This window comes from Gymnoscopelus microlampas (genome assembly GCF_963454915.1).
Source record: "Gymnoscopelus microlampas genome assembly, chromosome: 14".
Classification (NCBI taxonomy): Eukaryota; Metazoa; Chordata; class Actinopteri; order Myctophiformes; family Myctophidae; genus Gymnoscopelus; species Gymnoscopelus microlampas.
The window spans coordinates 13,013,522-13,038,543 of record NC_139951.1 but is presented as its reverse complement, the minus strand read 5'-3'; the positions used below and the strand labels follow the sequence as shown (position 1 = coordinate 13,038,543).

Below are 25,022 nucleotides of genomic sequence, written 5' to 3'. Positions count from 1 at the left end.
AAATCCACACAGACACAGGTGGTTTGTTTGAAAGTTAAATTCATTAGTTACAAAGCAGTGCAAACAGTACAAAGCGAGGTTAGGTGTTCTTCCTAAATGGTTGCATCACATTCTTCGTCGATAAAGATCAACAGTACATGGAAAGACGCCGATGTTTAAAAACAAACTGCTGAGGCGTCATATGACAATCATTCTCATATCACTGAAGGTTTTGTCAGTGATACAGATGTATCTCTCTTTTGAGTAATAATAAAAAAGGGGAGGACAGTGTGTAATATCTAACATATTGCCATCGGGCAGAAACCTTGTAGCCCCATAATATCTTTTTATATTTTTTTCTAAATTGATGCCCTATTTTATATTTCCTCTTATAACGAAATAGCCAATCTACATGCTCTCAACACATTGTTTGCAATGTGACGCATTGTGAGCTTGTAGTCGACATTTTTAAATGTTTTTTGACACTTTCCCCTATATTGACATTGAAGGTTGAAGGTGGTTAAGAACACAGGTTCTTTTTTCCATTTCCTGAAAGGTAACGGCTTTGGACATACAAGGTTTCTACCCGACCGCATAGATAAGTCCAATCCTTTGTTCCCTGCAAAACAACATCGTTTCTCCTGCTTGTTCCTCCCTGACCAACCTGTATGGAAACCCCACAGGGACAAACAGAACAGCGACAGTCCCACATACATCACACCTCAGTTTACAGTGCTGATCAACAACACATACATGAATGGAATTAATAACCTGGTATATCAAGTATAAACATATTCAGATCACGCAAAACATGATCAAATGTTCTGCGATTTTTAAAAGGCACAGCAATGCAAAATATTACAAAAAAGAACAACATTGACATCAACGTAAACTAAAAGTGATATTTAGTGATTTATAAAAGGCAATACAAATGAATTATTCCTTGGTTTTGACTTGCGAAGCAAAAAAAAAATTAAACCTTATATAAAAATAAAATCTTAGTAATCTTAAAATCGGTTATACAGTACATACAAACATATAAGTCAACACACACACACACACACACACACACACAATAAGACACAGGGTTGTGTCTATGTGTGTGCGCGCATCAGTCTGAGTATATCGGAGTACATCTGATTTGGAGCATCCATACCCCAGATGAAGTCCAGATGTCCCCATTGCTCAATGACCTTATGGAACACCAGGTTAGACACCTACACACACGCACGCACACGCACGCGCACACACAATACAGAAACATAGATTAGACAGACAGAGAGACACGTTAGTTATAATGTAAACATGTCCACTTATCTGAGACATTAAATTAACTCCAATATCATACAATACACGGTCAGAATTATTTTTCGTATTATATTATATTATATTATATATCAGAGGATCTCAATCTTTTTAATTTCAAGGAACCCCATAACTCTTGAGAGTGTGCTAAGTAAGTAGGTCGTAGAGGCTAATTGTCGGTATCAGCCGAGAACGCGGTAGTCTGTCCCTGTTACAATGCGCTAGACCCCAGGGAGATGGAATGCTGAGGTGGAGCGCCACACCTACCACTAGCCGCACCCAAGCCGTGCCGTATTAGCCTGGTTCCAGACCATAGACCCCGCCCACTCTCTGAGTGGGCTGCCCCTCTTGGTCTGGTGTTGCAATGTGAACCTAGGATTTATTCGGTACAAAAAGTACCGTCCAATGAGAGTCGGAGGTGGGGGTGGGGATCCCTTGTGATTGGTTTAGGGACTGAAGCTCCACGCAGCTTCAGTCTGAGAATCAGGCTAGTGCCGGATTGAACCCATGACCTTAATGTGGTCCAAAGGCGAGAGCTCTATCGACTGAGCTACCTGGAACCAAATGGACCCTTACGGTTCATTTGGTTCCATTTGTACACTCTCAGAGTTACACACATGTAAGGGTCCATTCAGAACCCCCCCTGGACCACACTTTGAATTGAGAACCACTTATATATCTCTGCTGTCTGTCAGGAACCAGCTAACTTCATTTTTCAGGAAATGAAAAATAAATAAATAAACAAAAATGGAGTTAGGAGGTTTTGTTCATTATTGATAAGAACAGCTAAATGGACCTCCAAGCTCACAATGAGGTTGGAGGTCAAAAGGGGGTGGAGCCTGGAGTATGCTAAACCAGCTAACTCCACCCCCTTTGCTTGAGTTAGCTGGTTTAGCAGAAAGTTTGAGGATCCAATGGAGTTAGCTGCTTTTGTTACCAACACACAGGTGTAAAGAATGTTCAATATCACTGATTTATGGGGAAATAATGCAAAAGCGGAAAAATGGAGTTAGCTGGTTCCTGCCGGACAGCAACGATATATTATATTATATTATATGTACATCTACAGTATTTTATTTGAGATAATGTCTTGATGATAATGAAAGTGATGCACACTGTCTGTTACGAGGTGATGTTTGTGTCTGACCTGAGGGAGCAGCGCGGCCACGTCCTTCGGGTCCGCCACCAAATCTTTTCCCCCGGAAAACAGAACGGTAGGAACCTTCATGTCCTTAACGTTGTACTGTGGAGGAGTGGACTGGGTGACAAACAGAGAGAAAACGTAAGAGAGAGAGAGAGGACAAAGGGAGAGAAGGAATGAGGGAGGAGAGAGTAATGGGAAAGGAAGAAACAGACAAGAACAATTTAACACAGAGCTTTGGTAGTAAATATGTTTTTTATCTGGTTATTATAAACCTGTAGTAACCACACCTGCATATCTCTGTTGTCGGGCAAAATATCCAAAATATAAACTTTTCAGGAAATGAAAAAAACATGTTATTAGAACATCACAACACTGCCTCATCAAAGTTGGTATGGTGACTTCATACATTCTCAGATACTTGAATGTGTCTTTATATTATCATCACTTTACCCAAATACAACTCAAGTGGAGTTAGGAGGTTTTTGACCATTAATGTGTTGACGTTCTAATCAATGATGGAAAAAACAATCTCCAAAGTTGGAGTTAGGTGGTTTGACCCACAGTTTTGAGGATCCAATGGAGGTTTAGTCAGAAACCCTTTTTAATACTTTTCATTGGTTCAATATTTGTAAAACCTACACACAGACGTAAAGAGTGCTCAATAAAACAGATTTATAAATAAAAAAAATTAAGTTGAAAAATGGAGATAGCTGGTTTCTGCCCGACAGCGAGGATATGATGCAAATGTTCTAAACATCATGTTATTTATATCTGTATGTATGTATATAATTATACTTATGTTCTATTTAACCTGTTTTCCATCTCTTTCTTTTGCTCTCACTCTATCTCTGTCCTCTCTCTTCTCATGGAATACTACTAAACGAACACCCACTTCTTTACACATGTAAACCTATTATGTGACAAATAAAGCTGATTCTGATAAAGCATATTTTACCTGTTTATAGTGAGCCATGTTGCCTTTTGTTCCGTAGTTGTAGCCCATCAGTTTACCACCCTTTACCGCCTGAAAACACACAAGTTCAACTCACTGAACTTCATTTAAACACATTAACATGAACATGTGTGTTTGTGTGTGTGTGTGTGTGTGTGTGTGTGTGTGTGTGTGTGTGTGTGTGTGTGTGTGTGTGTGTGTGTGTGAGAGTGTGAGTGTGAGTGTGAGTGTGAGTGTGAGTGTGTGTGTGTGTGTGTGTGTGTGTGTGTGTGTGTGTGTGTGTGTGTGTGTGTTTGTGTGTGTGTGTGTGTGTGTGTGTGTGTGTGTGTGTTACCTGAAGCCAGTGGATCATGTTCTGTACTGAGGTGCCAGCAGGAACGTGTGAGATGTACACTGGAACACGAGTCTGGAGAGAGACAGTAGAAGCAGTTTTAATAGTAATACGACTTATTAACATTAAAACTGGGAAGGCATCAGTTTTTGAAAAAAAAAGAAAAATCTTGAAAGTGTTACAACTACTTATTTAGAAGGCATTTGTAGAATCGGCCTCAGGTCTTAATTGGTTAAGGGGCACAATTATGGAATGTGAATGTTTTGAACACTTGGTTACTGTAATCTTTGTATACCGGCGAGGAGACAAGTTGCAACAGCTGACAAAATCACACACGCACACACTCACACATGCACAGTGGTGGAACATTTTTTTTTTTTTACTTAAGTAAAAGTATCAATACTGCAATGTAGAAACACTTTGTTTCAAGTAAAAGTCTGGTAATCAAAATTTACTTGAGTAAAAATACAACATTGGCAAGTATTGGCATCAAAATATAGTAACAAAAGTAAAAGTACTCTATGCAGAATGTCCCGTTTCACAAGTTATCGTAATTATGTCTAAAATGTATACAAATCTTTTGACAATAGCCGATCTACAAGCTTGAGCTTGCAGATCGGCTATTTTCAAATGTTGTTCAAATGTTCACCATGTTGAGGTTGGCTTCCTTGAAGCCAGAGAGCACGAAGAAGATGTTTCCACACAGCTTATTGAGCAGCATCTTGCTGCAGAAATGTTCTGCAAGCCACTTGGCAGCCTTATGGGTCTCAGGTATGAAGTCCCGCCTACCAAACAGGACCTGTATGGAAACAACCAGTCTGTCAGCAAATCAGAAGACCAATTACTAAGTTATCAATCAAGTCATCTTTCCCAAGTAGACCGTGCCTGTCTACTTGGGAACAATACAAGTCGGGAAACGATGCAAGTTGGAAATACATGCCCCACCCGGTTATAAAATACCCATTGCACTTGTTGTCAGAGTACCACGTTGTACCCATCTGTCTGTCTGTCTTTGTCCCTTTTATGACCATATATGGAGATCTCTGTATCTGTCTGCCTCTGCACATACTGCAAATGGCGATCCTTTATGTCATCAGTATATGCCAATAAATGGGCATGCCCATATATTGTATGGGAATATCGGTCGGATCGGCGCTTCTGGACAACCGCCTATCCGACCGACTCGATGCCAGGCACGGCACTCCCTTGGGTCCTCGGCGAGTTTGTCAGGCGTTTCTCAAGATACCCGACTGCAGACATGCAGACAGACAGACATTTCGCACATTTATAGTAAGGATTTACTTAAGTCAGGGTGGGTTCATACCCATAAGGATGGAGTTCTTATCCATCAGGTGGAGTTCTTTCCCATTTAAGGAAGTTAAGTGGAGTTCTTACCCATATAAGGAAGTTCTTACCCACATAAGCCATTCAGGCAGATTAGACAGTTTGATTGGACTGGAGATGGAGGCCACTGTTGCCACGGGAGCCAGACCGAAGAACAACTTGATCTTACTGGCCAACTCAGGCATGCTGGAGAACGCTATGAAGGCTGGAGACACACAGACACACACACACACACACACACACACACACACACACACACACACACACACACACACACACACACACACACACACACACACACACACACACACACACACACACACACACACACACGCACACACACAGATGAGAGTCATTCACAGCACTTGATGATACAAATGATTCTGTTCAGTGGGCTTTCGGTTCTGCGCACAGAACTCAACAAAGTGATGCCCACCCCTTCTTCTCCCAAAGATAAACACTATACTTCAAGACGCGCAGAAACGCGTAAATGTAGTTGTCACAGTCACACGCAGTGCGCTGATGTTCTTTTACCTGCCCTGTAATGTGCACTTACCTCACGCTAAAAAGCTAGAGAAAGAGGTAAATGAATGCCTATGTGTGTGTGTGTGCGTGTGCGTGTGCGTGTGCGTGCGTGCGTGCGTGCGTGCGTGCGTGCGTGCGTGTGTGTGTGTGCAGCCCCTTAACACTTTACGCTATGTGCAGATGCTCTATTAGCGTGTGTGTGTGTGCGTGTTGTCAAGGTAATTTGAAATATGTAATATTATTCATTTAAGAGAACTCAATATTATGTGTATATTCTGAGAAGAGAACATTTGTATGAACTTAAATAATATTTACTGAGGTGACAGCTGCATCCTGCTGTAGCAAACGATGTGTATTAAGACTGTCTGTGATCCTCTGTTCTCGCCATCTTCTCGTGTACAATATATATATATGTATATATTCACAATATGCAGAATATGACAGGTGTGTGTGTGTGTGTGTGTGTGTGTGTGTGTGTGTGTGTGTGTACCCATGGTGGTTCCCTGTGAGTGTCCTATATAGAAGATCTGCTCCTGGCCTGTTGTCTTCAGGATGTGGTCGACTACTGCTGGAAGGTCCTTTTGAGCCATCTCATCATAACTACACACAACGCACGCGAGCACACACACACACACACACACACACACACACACACACACACACACACACACACACACACACACACACACACACACACACACACACACACACACACACACACACACACACACACACACACACACACACACATTTGACACCTTGAATAGTGAGTTTTCATTGTGATGCCGATTAATAGGAATTTAAAGCATACTAAGAAAATAAATAGCAAAAGTAGCAGATCGCTTCGCGCCGCGTTTCGAGTGTGTGTAGAGTTTATTACCTGAACTTCCAGAAGTCCTTTTGCTTAGGCGTGAGGGTGGTGTGCTTCCTGGACCAGGTGTTTCCTCTGCTGTTGCCCAGCCACACGTCATAGCCAGCGTCAGCCAGAACGTACGCCAGGCTGCTGTTAGGAGGGTTGGTCAACCAGCAACTGCCCGCCGCCAGGAGGCCGTGCTGTAGCAGGACAACTGGCTTAGGACCTGTAGGATGCAACATATTACATCATCAATTGAATCTTATGACCTGGGAGGACGCGATATAATGTCATCAGTTGATTCCTAGGACCTGGGAGGACACAATATAATGTCATTAGTTCATTCCCAACCTTTTAAATTTGAATGACCCCCAGTATGCATTAAGGCCACGGACCCTCATTTGATCAAAAAAAGAAATGTATCTCTGGGATCCCATCCCAATAAGTTTACGTTGCCAAAGCAAACATGAAATAAACCAAACACAAGGCTAGTAAATGGATGTACAAAAATACTTCAAATAAAATAAAGTAAAATCAAATAATAAATAAAATACAAATATGTAAACTGAGCTGTGTCACATTGCATAAGAAGAACTAGCTTGGAAAAAAACAGGAGAATTATGCATTTGCTGTTAGATGCAGTGTTCAAGTGGATCTTAAGTTCTCGCTGACTTGGCAGAGCAACCTTTACTGACCATCAGAGCAACCTGTAATAACGCCCGTTACGAACCAAGCAACCAACCAACCAAGACTTGCAAACTTCAACTGATTTCCTGTCTCTTAATTCTAGTGGAGTGACCGAGCCCACTTAGGAGGCCGTTTGTCTACCATTTAGTGGTGAGACATGGGATTGGTAAATCATCAAGTCAAGTCACAGTCAGCAAAGCCCAAATGGTTCTCTATATCAGCAGTAGTTCCCAAACATTTTAGCTCAGTGTCAAAAACTGCTATATGGTTAAATCCTGCCGTTTCTTTATAGAAGATATTAGTTGAAGTTGTTCTAACTTTCACTTAAAAGTTTGACTAATGGACCGTTCTGCGTTCAAAGTGGAAGCACATTGGCCACAGTTACATGGACAGTTGTATTCGGAATGAATACACTTCTATTCGGAATGGATGAATGGATGAATTCATTCCGAATAGATTTGCTCATGTAAACACCCCAATTGGAATAGAATATTCCATTCCAGTCTGACCCGAATGCATTTTCATTCGGAATAGGAGGGGTGGTATAGACCGTTTGAATCGGGTTAAATCAATCGGAATTGACCATGTAAACACTTTATTCCAAACGCTCCTGTCCGTTTGGAATACATGCATTCCTTTGCGCATGTCTGTGCTTAGTAGGGCTGTCAGAATTGTCCAAAAATGACCTATCAAATCTCTAATTCAGCCACGGTTGGTGCTGAGAAGCGCTCGCTCCTGCGGGATAAAATTAATGATTCTAATAGCGTCATTTAATAAGCCTGTAATGGTTAAGCCCAGACTTGTCCAGGAGAACGGACGCTCTGAGGATTGCTGGGATCTTTTTCTAAACAGGTATTTTAGTCCTCAGTTTTTAAAAAGAATCCCTGGCCACATGACAAAGATTTTTTTTTTAAATCCCTATCCACACGTAAACGCAGAAACGCATTGATCATAGACTGTAGTGTTGCGCTCTCTCTCTCTCTCTCTCTCTCGCTCTCTCTCTCTCTCTCTCTCCATTTATTATTATAATGACCATGTGCGAATGCGCGATGACATCATCGTACGGTACCTACATGAGAAATGTGACAAATACTATAGGCTAGCCTACGTTTTACCGTGTCTGGTACCAATACAAAAAAAGAAACTGGTCTGAACTTGTAGATCTGCTACTTTTGCATTAAAACGGCGATGACAAAGGAACACAGGCTTGCACCGCATACAACGCTGCCTGGCCAGGAGTCGGTGCGTTGCTTACCGGCCTGCCTACGACCGATAGACCTCCGCCCCCGCGGAGGCACAAGGGGGCTATTGCCTCCTCCCATGCCCACCAGGGGAAGCTCTGCTCCGGGTAGTGGCCCCTGGTCCATGCCCGGGCGTAGGCGGGAACCACTTTGCGCATGTCAAAAGTTATATTCTGAATGAATGCTTTGGTCGTGTAAACGAGGAATACTTTTATTCAGGTCCCATGTAAACAGGTGAGTGGATCAGATTCCTCTATTCAGAATGAGTTCATTCGGAATGAATTCATTCTGAATGAATACATGAGTGTCCATGTAACTGTGGCCAGTGAGTGTCCACAGAGAACCTCTTTGGTTTCGGCAAGCTGCAAAGACATTACATTTTCTTTGCAGCTTGCTTTAGGACAGCAGCCCAACATACATATAGTACCTTGAGTGGTGTCTTTGATTCCATGTGGTATTCTGTTGACGGACAGGATGTATCCATCTGATGTCACCACCTCATACTCCTCTGCTGGGTAACCCCACCGTCTGATGATCTCTGACTGGAACGAACACACACACACACACACACACACACACACACACACACACACACACACACACACACACACACACACACACACACACACACACACACACACACACACACACACACACACACACACAACACACACGACACACACGTATTAAGTGAAAGTGGGGGCCACCAGTTGCCCATGTATGATTCAGAAGACTAAAATGTCTTTTGGTGGGCCGTGATGGTGTCGTAATGCCTGATTTATACTTAGCTGCGTGCCGAAAATAGCGACGTGTTGTGAGCTTGTATATTGTCTATTTCGGAGTGTGGCACCCACACAAGTTGACACAATTGTCAGTATATTTAGTCATAGTTTTAGTCATCATAGCTTACGTTTTTATTTAGTTTTTGTCAGAGAGTGACTCACACTGAAGCGAAGACGAATAACTTCCTTTCAAGTCCCTTTTGTTCATACAAAGATGTAAAACCATCAGTGTTCATTTGTTTGACGTCATGGGTCCCTTCATCCATGTTTTGTTTGACTTTATCATCCAGAAATGGGGTCGGGGTAATAAACGTATTTTTGACCTATTTCCCAACGTTGTATTGATTATCAAACAAACATCAGTTTGTTTCCTTACAGAAAGACAACGTTCTTGGTAATGGGGAGAGAGAGAGAGAGAGAGAGAGAGAGAGAGAGAGAGAGAGAGAGAGAGAGAGAGAGAATCTGTGTATGTGAGTGAGTGAGTGAGTGAGTGAGTGAGTGAGTGAGTGAGTGAGTGTTTTTTTGTTTATTTATAAGGATCCCCATTAGCTGTGCCCTGAAGCACCGCTAGTCTTCCTGGGGTCGAATAATGAGTGTGTGTGTGTGTGTGTGCGTGCGTGTGTGTGTGCGTGCAAGTGTCACTCACTATGTTCATTTTGATCTCGGGGTCCGGACCGCGCCTGTTCCCAGCAAAGAATCTGTCCCAGCGTCTGACAGCCATCCTTCTGCCATGGAGAGCTGTCGCTCCGCCATGGAGAGCTATCCTACTCCCTCCGCCATACATAGTCGCTACACCATGGAGAGCCCTCCGTCCACCATGGAGACGGTCCTTTTGGACATAAGACCTGGTGTTGTGAGGACCGCTGTGGACCAGCCCGCTGACAGCCAACACACACACTGCTACGCACAGCATCCTCATCCTGCAACACACACCAGCATCACATCAATCAATCAAGCAATCAATAAGAGGCAGAGCCTGACCGATATATTGCCATTATTGTATTGTCTGATCATTGTTTTGACTATTTTTGTGTTAAAAAAGGAGCACTCACTGATGCAGTTACATGTATACTGTTGTAATTGAACTACTGTCATTTGCTCACATAAACAAAAATTTAAATTCAGCTGATGTGTCCTGATTTTTTACCGCTTTCAACCTGGCGGCCCGATTTTGGGCTCGTCACATTCATGAGAGCATAAAAGCTGCTTTATGGGCATCCCTATTCTGGACATGTCATAATAGGCAAACATTTGGTGAAAGTAGGTGGACATTCTACGACAATAGCCGCTAGAACGGGTCATGTTGCGACGAGTTGTGAAATCAGCAACACTGTACTTTAACACAGAACTACTGACTCACCACATGGACGGATGGACACACAGTTACAAACACAATTTTTTGTACTTTCAGGGTCTGAAATGGATCCTCAACTTATTTATTATTTTGCCAATGTGTACTATAACAAATGTGAAAAAAATGAAAAGATTATATATATGAAAAAATATATTTTTTGTCAGAAAGTTTGCCCATTACACACACACACACACACACACACACACACACACACACACACACACCCACGCTCGCGCACACAGTCATTCACATGCGCACACACGAAATAATAAAAAAGGAAAAATAAAATGTATTCTGTAACTGTGGACCCCTTTGAAAACGAGATGGTTCATCTCAAGGGGTTATTCCCAATAAAGAATTTCAACACACCTAGGGGTCCTCCTGGGAACATACCTGGAAATCATTGTGGACAAAATGGCCGGAGCATTTCCATGTAATGATTTAAAAAACAATAAGAAAATCGATGCTAAAACTAACTAACTTTAAAAGGTGAAATGTGTGCTCTCCGTCTGGTCTTTGTCAGCACACGTGCAGCTGCCTTCTGAACAAGCTGCAGCCGACGGACTGCTTTTTTTGGGAGACCAGACAGGAGAGCATTACAATAGTCAAGCCTGGTAATTCATTTTCATTAATTTTCTGTATCAGCCTGAGATAGAAATGATTGAACTCTGGTGATGTTTCTCAAGTGATAGAAAGATACTTTTGTTACATTTCTAATATGGGCCTCCATATATGTAGCTCAGAATCAAATATGACCCCATGGTTTCTGACCTGTGTTGGGTGTCACTGTCACTGATTCAAGTTGAGCAGATTTTTCTTTGTTTAATTGAAGGAAGTTATCCGCTGATGACACCCAGTGTAACACAGACCTACTGACACACGACATGATGGATGGACACACAGGATTCTAACACTTATTTTTAGCTGCTTCCATTTGACTAACTTTGCCGGCTCAACTGCTTCTCCTCTGCAGTGCTGGCAGTTCTAGATTGGTGGTCTGTCTGTATTCAAGAGCAATAATCTAATAGTCGTTTGAATACAGTGATGGGTGAGACTTGGAGCAACAAGATGTAAGCACCTAGGGGAGAGCGGCCCTTGTGTAAGGGTGTCGCCTGTGCAACAGTGGATTTGTTATTTAAGGCCTGCACTATTTATATGATCTCTGGACCTTTTTCCAATTTTTGGAGCCTTGGCCAATCGGTCACTTTTACAGACTCCATTATGAAACACCACTGTACTGTATGCTTCCATCATTATGGAAAAACATCCACCAGGTAACACTTAAAGAACAGAGATCCTGTTCTCAAAGAGAGAAAAAAAAACACTGAAGACATATTTTACACTTTGTCGTACGATGTGTTGCATGGCACACACAAAAAAAAACGGCCTATCTACACACTCACAAGGTTGTAGATTTTTTATTTATTATGACATGATAAAATGCAGAGGTTGAAAGTACTTAAATTCTCTACACTTAATAACTTCTTACTACTTAGTACCTACAAACCAGTATTGTACCGCACACGGCTTATGAAACTATCTCATATTTTGACACTACTTGCCTTTTTTTACGCTATGGGAGTAAACTGATTACAAAAAGATAAAATAAGAGAAGTGAGCAGTTAGCTGTTGAAATTTGTAGACCAGTAGATCATATCTCACACTAGATATACTGTAAATGGTGCTTGTGTGTGTGTGTGTGTGTGTGTGTGTGTGTGTGTGTGTGTGTGTGTGTGTGTGTGTGTGTGTGTGTGTGTGTGTGTGTGTGTGTGTGTGTGTGTGTGTGTGTGTGTGTGTGTGTGTGTGCGTGCGTGCGTGCGTGCGTGCGTGCGCGTGCGTGTGTGCGTGTGCGTGTGCACATATGATGAGCAATGAGCATGTGATGACTAAAACCTTAAGCATCTAGAATCAAACCGAGATGATAAATATAAGATGATGCGAAAAGAGGTTCTGAAAGTGATGTAAGCTGAAAAAAATAACCAAAGAGTAAAGCTTGCAGCTATATAGTCACACACTCTCACTTGTGACAAAGCTGCAGTGTGTTTCACAATGGAGGGAGAGGAGAGCTGCATTTAACCACTTAAACCATCTACTTTGTTGACCCAGGTCCCCCAGGGCTCTGTACTTTCATCCATCCCCTTTTTCATGATGTCATCTTTCTGTTTTCATCTTTTACATTGCAACATAAACACAAAACCTTACTTACTACCCTGAAACCTCTCTCATCAATAAACACCATGCATTGATACAGAATGCTGCCATGATGTCATTCATTTTAAATCCACTGAAATAGTTTGGAATGTGCTCTTTTCTTTTGCTGAAGATTTCAAACACATCAAGACGTTTAATTAAAAAGGCACCCACTTATTTATGTTCCTTTCAAATGTTCATTTCAAATGTTGGCTTTATTGTGTGATCTCACACAACAACAACACATTGATCTCTTGGAATGTATGGTAGCATACACTTCTTTCTTTTTTTTGGCATTTAACAGACACTCTTAACCAGAACACATACATCTAATGCAGAGAGACAGTGTAAATGCCTCAGTAAACTAGGATATAAACAAAGAGCCTAGCATAAGTCTAGACAATATGCTATCAAAAATAATAATCTGTAAATTAATACCAGGTAAACAATGAACCTAGTATGTCTAAACAACCTGCTATCAACAGACATTGTCAATTTAACATTGTGTTCTTATTTAGTATGCAAGCTAAAGAAACAAAGAGGCTGTGTTCAATATAGTTATAAACAAAACAAACAACGTTAGACTCACCCTGCAGTGAAAGCAGAACAGAAGAACACTGAGGAGGACTAAATGTTTCTTCTTCTTAAAGACATTTAAGAGGAGGAGAGATCCTACGTCACAGCCAAGGACAGTGACGTCAAAAAGCCCGAACGTCCGTGCACGCTGACCCCGCCCCCATAAGAACAACATTAATGGAGCAAAATAATTCATTTTAACCACCACTTCACATATTATCATTATTCCCCCAAGGATCCATACTCGGACCTATCTTATTTACCATCTACATAAATGACATCTCTAAGAATATAGAGCATTGTAAAACTCATTTTTATGCTGATGATACGGTACTTTACACCTCGGCACCAACCAGCAGTCAAGCTATAACGAAGTTACAATCTGCTTTTAACATTATTCAGCAAGCTCTAGCTGGTCTTAAACTGTCTATAAATGTAGGCAAGACAAAATATATGATATGTTCTCAAACAAAAGAAAAGGTGAAACAAGTGACCCCATATAAGGGGGCACAAATTGAGCAAGTCTCATCATATAATTATTTAGGGGTTTGGCTAGATGAGGACTTTTCTTTTAAAACCCATTTAATAAATCTAGCTAAGAAAATAAAGCCTAAAATTAACTTTCTCTACCGAAATAGATCATACTTCTCTAAAGAAAACAGAATGAGGGTCATTCAAGCTACAATCATGCCCCATATGCATGCCACAGACAGTACTTTAAAGCCCTTGGATGCACAGCGGAGTGCACTGTGTCAAATTGCATCCAAGGGCTTTAAAGTACTGTCTGTGGCGGGAGCGTACTCAAGTTCCCTCAGCCCTATGTTCCCTCAGCTCTATGTTCCCTTAGCCCTGTATGTGCCGCATCCCAAATTAGACCCTATGTTCCCTCAGCCCTATGTTCCCACATCCCAAATTAGACCCTATGTTCCCTCAGCCCTATGTTCCCTCAGATGAGTTCAAATGAGCTGATGTTTCTGCTCCTGTTTGTTTGTTTGTTCATTTGTCTGTCTGTCTGTCTGTCTGTCTGTCTGTCTGCCTGCCTGCCTGCCTGCCTGCCTGCCTGCCTGCCTGCCTGCCTTTTGCCACCCACAACCATGAGAAGTGTACGCTGTTTACGCTGTTATTCCGACATGCTAACATAACGTGGATTCGAACATTGCACGTGTCAGTCTGCTCATATAACAGTCCTTTATAAGTTTGCAGGCAGCGTCTGTCCTGGCATTTTCTGGCCTCATGTGTGTAAAAGCCAAGTGTAGGCAGCCGATATCTGTGCCACAGCCCAAACTCTGTATCTCCGGTGTTTACACAAAAACATTGAAAAAAAACTTAAATTTTGGGTAAGTGAAAAACGGGCCACGTCACTGTCTGCATATGCTAATGGTCAATGCCTGTGTGCAAGTTCAGATCAATTGCTCACCCCACTGAGGAGAAACATGCAAACTGACTGATATGATTGACTGACCGAGGTTTGCTATAGGATAGGATAGGATTAAAAGAGGGTGTGGCAATGTCATGTCACAAAAAGTACAACATTTTGAAAACAGAGAAGGTAAACAATATGGAACCAGTCCAGTACATACTTTATATAGAAGTCACACAAATGAATGATAATGATTTATTGATAAGCGCTAAGCATTTTTACAGTTTAACCCATTAAAAGCCTGTCAGCAGAACCTACTGCAGTACCAAGTCCACACTTTTGAGTGGACTTTTGACTCTAATAATGTCCTATATTGTAAACCAAAGTTCACACCCACATGTCTGATACATGTGTCCAATTCCTTCTGCTGCTGTGTTTTATTAAAAGTGTTGCATATCAAGTGCTGATGGTGCCATGTCATTATTCAGACAGCCCATTATTCTGACGTCCCATAACCCCCAGGTTACACTGCATGCTACACATGTTACAGGTTACACTGCATGCTACACATGTTACACTGCATGCTACACATTACATTACATTACATTATTACATTACATTACAGTCATTTAGCAGACGCTTTTATCCAAAGCGACTTACAATAAGTGCATTCAACATAGGTAGGGAACGAAACTACTAATCACAAGAAGTCTTAAGTGCATTTCCTGCAAAAACAATTAAGCAACCAAGAGTATACCTAGTGCTAAGGTAAAAGTGCTATATATCAGCTACCTACTTTCTTAAACATATGACACATGTTACACTGCATGCTACACAGGTTACACTGCATGCTACACAGGTTACACTGCATGCACATTTGAATGGCCAGACAGACAAAACATATCTTTAAATGCAGTCCATTTATCATACAATAATAATCATGAAAATAATATGAATGTATTCTTTTTTTCAATGGAAAACATGCATTGGTTGGTTTCTAGTCTGCAGTTTTAGTGTTGTCACAAATATTTACGTTTTTCAATACATCTGAATATTTGCAACACAGTTTCTGCACTATTGATACTGTACCAGCCATGCCTCCTTCTACGTGTCTTCAACACACACACACACACACACACACACACACACACACACACACACACACACACTTTACAGTATATGTAGTGTGAGATATGATCTACTGGTCCAGAAATATCAACATATAGTTGATGAAATTGACCACTTCTGTAACTGCTCACTTCTCTTATTTTATCTTTTTGTAATCAGTTTACTCCCATAAGCCGTGTGTACAATACTGGTTTGTAAAAAAGACCGTAGGGGTCTTGCCCTATAGATTATCACGCTGGGGCCCTTTAATTTGTATTTATTTTATTGTATTTATTTGATTGACAGATGAGCTTTCACTACTTATCATTATTATTGTCTCCGCCAGGCCGTAAGGCATGGCGAGAGAGTATGTTTTACCCTCCGTCCGTGTGTCCGTCCGTGTGTCCGTCCGTCCGTGTGTCCGTGTGTTACCACCAAATCTCCGGCACCGTTGGCCCGGTCGCTGCGAAACTGTGCACACACACTCCCTGGATGCCAATTCAGAACCTCTGCCTCAAATTTTTCACATGGGCCTGTTATAGCGCCACCAGGAGGCCGATTTGTGCAAAACCCATTTTTTCACATTATTCCTACAGTTTTTAACCAAACGTCATGCAATTCTGTCCGATTTCCCATATTCCATCCTTATTGGTTAAGGTTGCCATCCAAAGTTTGCAGGATTGGACCGTTTTGAACAAACTGCCTCAAACCATGAACGCAGCGTGCGATTTCCGTGAAATTTCACACGCACATTCCCACTAGGCCGAGGAAGAAATGCCACCCTTTTCACATTGGCCTGTTATAGCGCCACCAGCAGGTCTGATTTAGCAAAACACATTTTTGGAACAAAATGCTTCAAATCATGAATGCAGTGTCCGATTGCCGTGAACAACCTAAGAATAAATGGCACCCTTTTCACATTGGCCTATTATAGCGCCACCAGGAGGCCACAATAACGTATCTGACCTGGCGGAGACCTGTGCTCCGAGGAGCACTTTATCTAGTTATTTCTTTAATCACTAATATGAGGGCCGCTGTAATTAATATTCCCAGGCTGACTTTTGTTTCCAGTCCACCCATGACATGTAAGTTGGTGATAAAATGTACCACTTCTGTAACTTAGTCATACTTCTCTTTTTTACTTCGTTTGTCTTCAGTTTTCTCCCACTGCCAGCTGTTTCATAAGGCTGTACATTACCATACAGTAGCCTACAGTATGGTTTGCAAAACAGACCTACAGACCTGTTCAGTCTAAACAGTACAATATTAAAACAACATTGAAACTATACAAACTATAGGAAATTACATTTTAACCTTTGCATAAGACTGCATGGTCGTCAAGGCTAGGTCAAGTGCTACAGGCTAAAGTGGAGTCTGAGATGTCTTCAGAGTACGGCGGAAAATTGGGAGGTAGTCTGTAGTTCTAACTGCAAGGGGAGTTTGTCCCACAGTTTAGAAGTCTGGGACGTATGGAGCATTGTCCTGGAAGTTTAAAGGAAGGTTCTGAGTCTGACAGTTTCCCTGTGTCCCCTAAACGCAGACATGCACACACATTTGCACCAAATGATGTTGCTATGTTTACAGTTTATAGATTAGACGCCTGTAGTTGCTGGAAGTACTGTATATCAAATTGTCCTTTGGGGCGGCCGTAGCTTAGTGGGTATAGGGAGGCAGTCTAGTAAGAACGTCAAATGGCACACATGAGTCAATATTAAACGGTAATGATCAAGAAGATGAGTGCAAAATAAATAAATGCAGAGAGTAAAATAAATAAGACTACGCAGAAAGTAAGATAAATAAGCGCATGTACACACACACACACACACACACACACACACACACACACACAGTTATTATACTCTGTTTTGTTATAATACCATTATATAGTGTTCTATTATAATCTGTTATATATTGTCTTCTATTAGAATGTGTTTTTATCCTCTGTTCTATTATATTACATTCTGTTGTGTTCCACAGTACAGTACCATGATGAAGCCTATCAGGAGGATTGGCATCAGAATGATGATCATCAGATAGTCCAGGAAGGAGAAGGTTCTCTTACCAGCATAGTGAAGAACTGTCCTCTTTTTCTCTGAGAGAGAGAGAGAGAGAGAGAGAGAGAGAGAGAGAGAGAGAGAGAGAGAGAGAGAGAGAGAGAGAGAGAGAGAGAGAGAGAGAGAGGGTCACAGTGTTCATTTTGACAGCAATTATTTATTCATTTTAAAGATATTTTTGGGGTTGTTTCTGCCTTTTATTGATAGTATATAGTAGATTGAAAGTAAATGGGGAGAGAGAGATGGGGAGTAGTAACACGCAGCAAAGTCGGGATCAGGTTTCGAACTCGCCACACACTGTCGGGCTGCATTGCAGCTTATGTGCCCGGTCCACAAGACAAGCGTTCCGGTCCTGTCAGCAACTCATTTTGGTTGAGTTTAGTCATTCTTTTGAATAAAATTCCATTTCGTTTTATAGTCACATTTTAGTCACAAGAAAGATCAGGGGTGAGCAACAAGAGAGATCAGGGGTGAGCAACTTTGATGATGGAGAGGGCCACTATATTTCTACACTCTCTGCAGAGAACCACATTGCATATAGGGCCTTCTGTCGGGCAGACAACTCTTATCTCTATATTTTAACATTTTTCATACATACTATGTCACACAAAAGTAGCAAAAGTAGCCGATCTACAAGCTCTACAAACTCTACAAGCTCAAAACACGTCGCAGTGCGACGCGTTTTGAGCCTGTAGATCTGCTATTTTTGCCATTTTTGAATTGGAAACAAGACTTATTTTTTGGCTATTTTTCTAATGGAATCCTGAAAACTACCATTTTTATTTAATTTCAAATACATTTAGTTACACTTATGTTGACTTTATGAACTTAAATACAAATACATTGGACATAAAAAAGACTGGAATTTTAGTTATTAGTTATTAAGCTACTAATATAGACTGAAGTAATTAAAGCGGGTCATGCTTGCAGGTTTGGAATTGTAACAGCTGAAATCAATAATATATCAGTATTCCGATATTAACCTGCGGGCCGTATTAAGTGAAAGTGGGGGCCGCATGTGGACCCCGGGCCACGAGTTGCCCATGTATGATTCAGAAGACTAAAATGTCTTTTGGTGGGCCGTGATGGTGTCGTAATGCTTGATTTATACTTAGCTGCGTGCCAAAAATAGCAACGTGTTGTGAGCTTGTAGATTGGCTATTTCGGAGTGTGGCACCCACACGGGTTGACAGAATCGCCAGTATATTTAGTCATAGTTTTAGTCATCATAGCTTAAGTTTTTTATTTAGTATTTGTCAGAGACAAAAGGTAGTCGATGAAACATTTTCCTATTGGTTTTAGTCAACGAAATTAACACTGGGTCACATACACACAGTGGTGGAAAAATGTTTTACTAGTAAAAGTATCAATACTGCAATGTAGAAGTGCATGCGCGCTCGCACACGCACGCACGCACACACACACACACACGCATACACGCACACACGCACACACAAATATTCCCAGGCTGACCTTTGTTTCCAGTCCACCCATGACATGAATTTAGTGATAAAATTGGCCACTTCTGTAACTTAGTCATACTTCTCTTTTTTTAATCTTTCGTCTTCAGTTTTCTCCAATAAAGTGAAAAAAAAGCTGTTTCATAAACCTGTGCAGTACCATACTGTATGTTTTGCAAAACAGACATACAATTTAGGCATTTAGCAGATGCTCTAAATAAACAAGATCCTACTATAATTCTAGTAACCTCACGGCGGAGTCTTCGTTGGTCGTTGGTTGGGGGGACTCTTGATCAAACTGCGCATGCGTCGTTGCCAGGTTTCGCGACAGAAACAAGCAGCAAGGTCTATGAAAACGAGGCCAAACCAAACCAACCCTATACCACCAACATTGGCCCTACAGCGCTTACAGTACGCCGACATGGCAACACCGACACCCCGCCCACTCTCAGCACAATTCTTTCTGTGGAAAGTAAACACCTATACCTCTATGGTAAACACACCAGACGGACCCGCGGCGGGCGAGTAACATGCCTACGGCATTCTCCGTGCTGATATATATATATATATATATATATATATATATATATATATATATATATATATATATATATATATATATATATATATATGCCCGTGGGGAGGGGTGACGCAACGCGACCCACGGGGGGGAGGAGGTGGGAAGCCACGGGGGGGAGGGAGGGGGGAAGCCGCCACGGGGGGAGGGAGGGGGGGGGGGGGGGCGCCACGACGGGACGCGCGCGGGGGGGAAACCGCGCGACAGGACGTGCATTAACCCCAACTTTGCAACTACTTTCACCTGCGCCTTTCACCGGGTATGGTCTAGTTTACAATAAACAAGATACAGGACTAAACAGTGCAATATCAAAAAATAAATGATCTGTACATTGAAACTATACAAACTATAGGAAATTAGATTTAAACCTTGGCATAAGACTGCATGGTCGTCAAGGCATACACATAATTACCCTTACAATCAGTTATCTTTATTTTTTTGCATTTGTAATTACAGGGTTTGTTTACACAAGCTACCTAATATAATGTAATGTAATTTAGTGTCACAGGCAGGGAATCACAGCAAGGTTTTGTAAATGCATAAAGAACAACAAAAACCGTGTCATTCCCCCAGTGTGCCCATACATGCCATCAATCAACTGGCTTGTTGCACCTGTGCCCTTATCACTTTCCTAATTGGTAAGACCTCCCATGGTGAAACCGCCCACACCTGGCCAAAGGCAGACAGAATGGCTCCTTCAGACCCCACGTTGAGAACCACTGATATACAGTATATTAATGTATAAATGTGTGTTGTTGCAGAAAGGTAACACAGCCCTCCGCTATGTGTGTCAGAGGAAGAGTGAACGACTGCTTCCTCTGCTGCTGCACAAGAACCCTGGCACAATGTTTAACAATACACCAATAACTATGTACAACATACAGTATTATGTAATAATGCACACCAAATAACTATCCACTTACTGTTGTAATGTGTATATCTTGTCTAGAATAGGTTAAGAACAGTAGTAATATTACAGCCCTCTACTCACTATTAACTCCAATGTTCATATGTTTTCATAGCAGTGTGATGGTATAAATTAAATAAAGTAATATAAAGTATTGTGTAAAATAACCTTGGTTTGAGTGCGGTGCTTCTTGAATTGTTCTGGAGTGCCTGTGTGTGACCTTTGAACCCTAACATAATAAAATAATGCATTGCATTTGAAGCACCTTTCAAGAGACCCAACTGTACAAGTATGATCAAGTTTAAAACCATAACCCTATTAATAGCTTATAGTGCCACCCAGCGGTCAAACAAGATACATACTGTACATGTGCTGTCCACCAACACCTTGCTAACAAGGAGGGCTGATCAAGAATAACTATAAAAAATATGATAATAATGTGATCATCCACACTGATCAACAAGAATGTTCTGTAAACATGTCAAATGTTGTGATATGTTGAACATGACAACCTGTAAATGTGTATGATTTCGAATGGCTGTCACTGTCAGTGTTTTTGTCATTCATTAAATCACGCGGAAAGTGATCCCAACGTTATGCTGATATTTCCTTCCCACACATCTGTATTACCACTGCTCTCTCTGTACTGTTGGCTTGGGGAAGACTGTTTTTAGCTATTAGTTCAGTCACAGAACTATTATTATGTTATGCAACATGACATCCGTCCTGTCTCTGTCTTACTTCTAGTGTGGGGAGACAGCACTGGATGTCGCCAAAAGGCTGAAGTTTAACAAGATCGTCTACATGCTGAGAAAGACACACACACACACACACACACACACACACACACACACACACACACACGTAGATTGACTGACTGACAGAGATGGAATAAATGACAGACAGGTAGTCAGACAGATGTTGAATTGCAACAAGTAAGACGCGCGAACGCGGGAAGCGAACGCAGCTTGAAAATAACAAGATGAATAGAAACAAGGAATGAGCAATTGTAGAGAAGTGGGTGGTACAGTTAACTAAGGCGTTTTCAACTTGCCATCCGGCCTGAAATATGCACAAATGACATGGAATTCTTAGATATCCCAATAGATGAACTGGTGTAGATGCTTTTAGATGTGTTTTTTTTTTTTACTGTAGCCGCTATATTTCTCTCAGAGAGAGGAGTGTAATTAGTGAATGAGTCACATGGGCGGGGCGTGGCTGCACACAGGCAGTGCACACAATACTGCACAGACAGACAGACACACACACACACACACACAACCCGAGCACGGTTTCATAGTAAGCTCACTTGCGGAGGCGCGCCTCCTTCCACTGCATTCGCAATAACTGACAGACAGACAGATATAAACAGACAGACCTGTAGTATCTATGTGAAGAATAATAGAAATAAATGAAAACGGAACACTTAATTCCAACATTAAGAACGTTCTGGCCATCTTAAACAATACACCTTTAAAAGTGTATATATTTATACATTAATTTTCTTTACAATGTTCTCCTTTGATGTTAGTGTAGCAGGGCTATGTAAAGCAATGACTACGCCACCCACACATATAGGAGTGAGGGATCCTTTAAACACATTAACCATATACTGTGTGAGAGAGTGAGAGAGTGAGAGAGAGAGGACTGAACAAGGTAAGGTTACCCAGAAAGATACGGGTTCAGAATGAACAGAACCAGAAGCTGATGTATCAAATGTGTCAAGTTTATTCAAACAGTTGGTATAAAAAAACAGTCAGGTTAAAATACAGAAAGGAAGAAAGCAGTTAGTATTACTGGGAGTTCTGCAAAAGGACTAAACTCAAGAGGCAAAGGGGCAATAAGGGTAAGGGCTTCGGGGCCTACTTGGGCCTCTAAACTAAATATACCGAAATTAAACAAATCAAATCCAAATAATGCAAAACCAAATAAAGTAAATAAGCAAATCAAAACAAAATACAAATACGCAAAATCAAAATCATGCAATGCTACTTAATGGCCCAGTATAGCTCTGTCCTCAGTCAACCCTATTGCACTCAGTCTAAATAGTACATATATACATGGCACGGTGGGAAAAACAGTGATGGTTAGTTCAGCTCCTACAAAAAATCAAATAATAAAGCATTAGACCAACCCTCCAACAATTCATCCCAGACATTAGGCCCCTATAGCAAGATGACAAAATACAGCAAAATAACAAACATACCCAATGAGTCAATATATGCTCATGGCTCCCATTGATACAGGCCTGCACAGCCACAGGGTACTGCTGCTCAAAGGACCTGGAGGCTTCTGGAAATACAGATATATATTAGTATAATTAATAACAGGCCTAATATTGTCAGCCTATCTAAACTCTTATATATATACTATTGCTAAAATGAGTTATAAAAACCTTGTCATTTGTTTCAGATTGTCTTACCGAGAATTAGTCTGTACCCCTCATGCCTCCAGGTCTCTCTCACAAACACTCAAGCCAGGCTTCTGGCTAGACAGGAGGCCACAAACCTGGCCACCCCTCTTTATGCACTTTCCTTAAAGGGCCAGACATGCTACATTAGTAATATGTGTTACAATGCTTTGTTGTACATGTTTGATTGTTTTGAAGGTTATTCTATAGAAAGATGCTTCAATGTGTGATTTGATTGAATGAAGTCTAAACATAGCACTTCTGCCCGTGAATAAAAGAACAGAATAAAAACTCAATTCTGAAACTCAGTTCTTTAAGTTCTAACAAACACCTCACATTTTAAACAGTACATTTGCAAACAGTACAAAACGAGGTTAGGTGTTCTTCCTAAATGCATGGTTGCATCACATTATTCATTAAAGTAAGATCAACAGTACATGGAAAGACGCCGATGTTTAAAAACAAACTGCTGAGGCGTCATATGACAATCATTCTCATATCACTGAAGTTTTTGTCAGTGATACAGATGTATCTCTCTTTTAAGAAAAAATAAATAAAAAAGGGGAGGACAGTGTGTAATATCTAACATATTGCTGTCGAGCTGAAATGGGAAAGGAAAAAACAGACCAGAACAATTTAACGCAGATTTTTTGGTAGTAAATATGGTTTTATCTGGTTATATTGCAACCTCACCTGCATATCAATGCTGTCGGGCAGAAACCAGCTGTCCAACATATAAACTTTTCAGGAAATGAAAAAAACATGTTATTAGAACAACACAATACTGCCTCATCAAAGTTGGTGTGGTGACTTCATACATTCTCAGATACTTGAATGTGTCTTTATATTATCATCACTTTACACAAATACAGCTCAAGTGGAGTTAGGAGGTATTTGACCATTAATGTGTTGACGTTCTAATCAATGGTGGGAAAAACAACTATCTCCAAAGTTGGAGTTAGGTGGTTTGACCCACAGTTTTGAGGATCCAATGGAGGTTTTAGTCAGAAGATATGTTAATATCTAACATATTGCTGTCAAGCTGAAACCTTGTAGCTCCATAATATCTTTTTATGTTTTTTTTTCATAAATTGATGTCCTATTTTATATTTCCTCTTATGACAGTGTCATGGAAAAGTAACAGAATAGCCAATCTACATGTTCTCAACACATTGTTCGCAATGTGACGCATTGTGAGCTTGTAGATTATATTCTTTTTTTTTATTGTTTTTGACGTTTTCACCTATATTGACATTGAAGGTTGAAGGTGGTTAAGAACACAGGTTCTTTTTTCCATTTCCTGAAAGGTAACGGCTTTGGACATACAAGGTTTCCACCCGACTGCATAGATCAGTCCAATCCTTTGTTCCCTGCACAACAACATCAACGTTTCTCCTGCTTGTTCCTCCTTGACCAACCTGTATGAAAACCCCACAGGGACAAACAGAACAGCGACAGTCCCACATCACACCCCAGTTTACAGTGCTGATCAACAACAAATACATGAATGGAATTAATAACCTGGTATATCAAGTATAAACATATTCAGATCACGCAAAACAAAACATGATCAAATGTTCTGTGATTTTTAAAAGGCACAGCAATGCAAACGATTATATCAAAAGAACAACATTGACATCAACGTAAACTAAATGTGATATTTGGCGATTCATTAAATTTATAAAAGGCAATACAACGTGTGGAATTAACCAACGAAAGTTTTTTTTTTAAATAATAAAATCTTAGTAATCTTAAAATCTAAGCGGTTATACAGTACATACAGTATAAGTAAGTAAGTCAACACACACACACACACACACACACACACACACACACACACACACACACACACACACACACACACACACACACACACACACACAC

The 25,022-nt window shown here is 41.0% G+C and overlaps 1 protein-coding gene across 1 annotated transcript; it reads right to left on the bottom strand.

Moving 5' to 3' along the window:
- Nucleotides 1–24: 24 nt before the first annotated feature.
- LOC311060639 (putative lysosomal acid lipase/cholesteryl ester hydrolase) lies at nucleotides 25–13,314 on the bottom strand. The gene is made up of 11 exons (XM_084078882.1): nucleotides 13,277–13,314; nucleotides 9,790–10,063; nucleotides 8,789–8,903; nucleotides 6,461–6,659; nucleotides 6,071–6,180; nucleotides 5,127–5,260; nucleotides 4,361–4,510; nucleotides 3,715–3,786; nucleotides 3,384–3,452; nucleotides 2,432–2,542; nucleotides 25–1,196 (listed from the first exon to the last, which is right to left on the bottom strand). The coding sequence occupies exons 2-11, from the start codon at nucleotides 10,060–10,062 to the stop codon at nucleotides 1,074–1,076; spliced, it is 1,356 nt and encodes a 451-aa protein (XP_083935008.1). The 5' UTR covers nucleotide 10,063; nucleotides 13,277–13,314; the 3' UTR covers nucleotides 25–1,073.
- Between the last annotated feature and the right edge of the window lie 11,708 nt (nucleotides 13,315–25,022).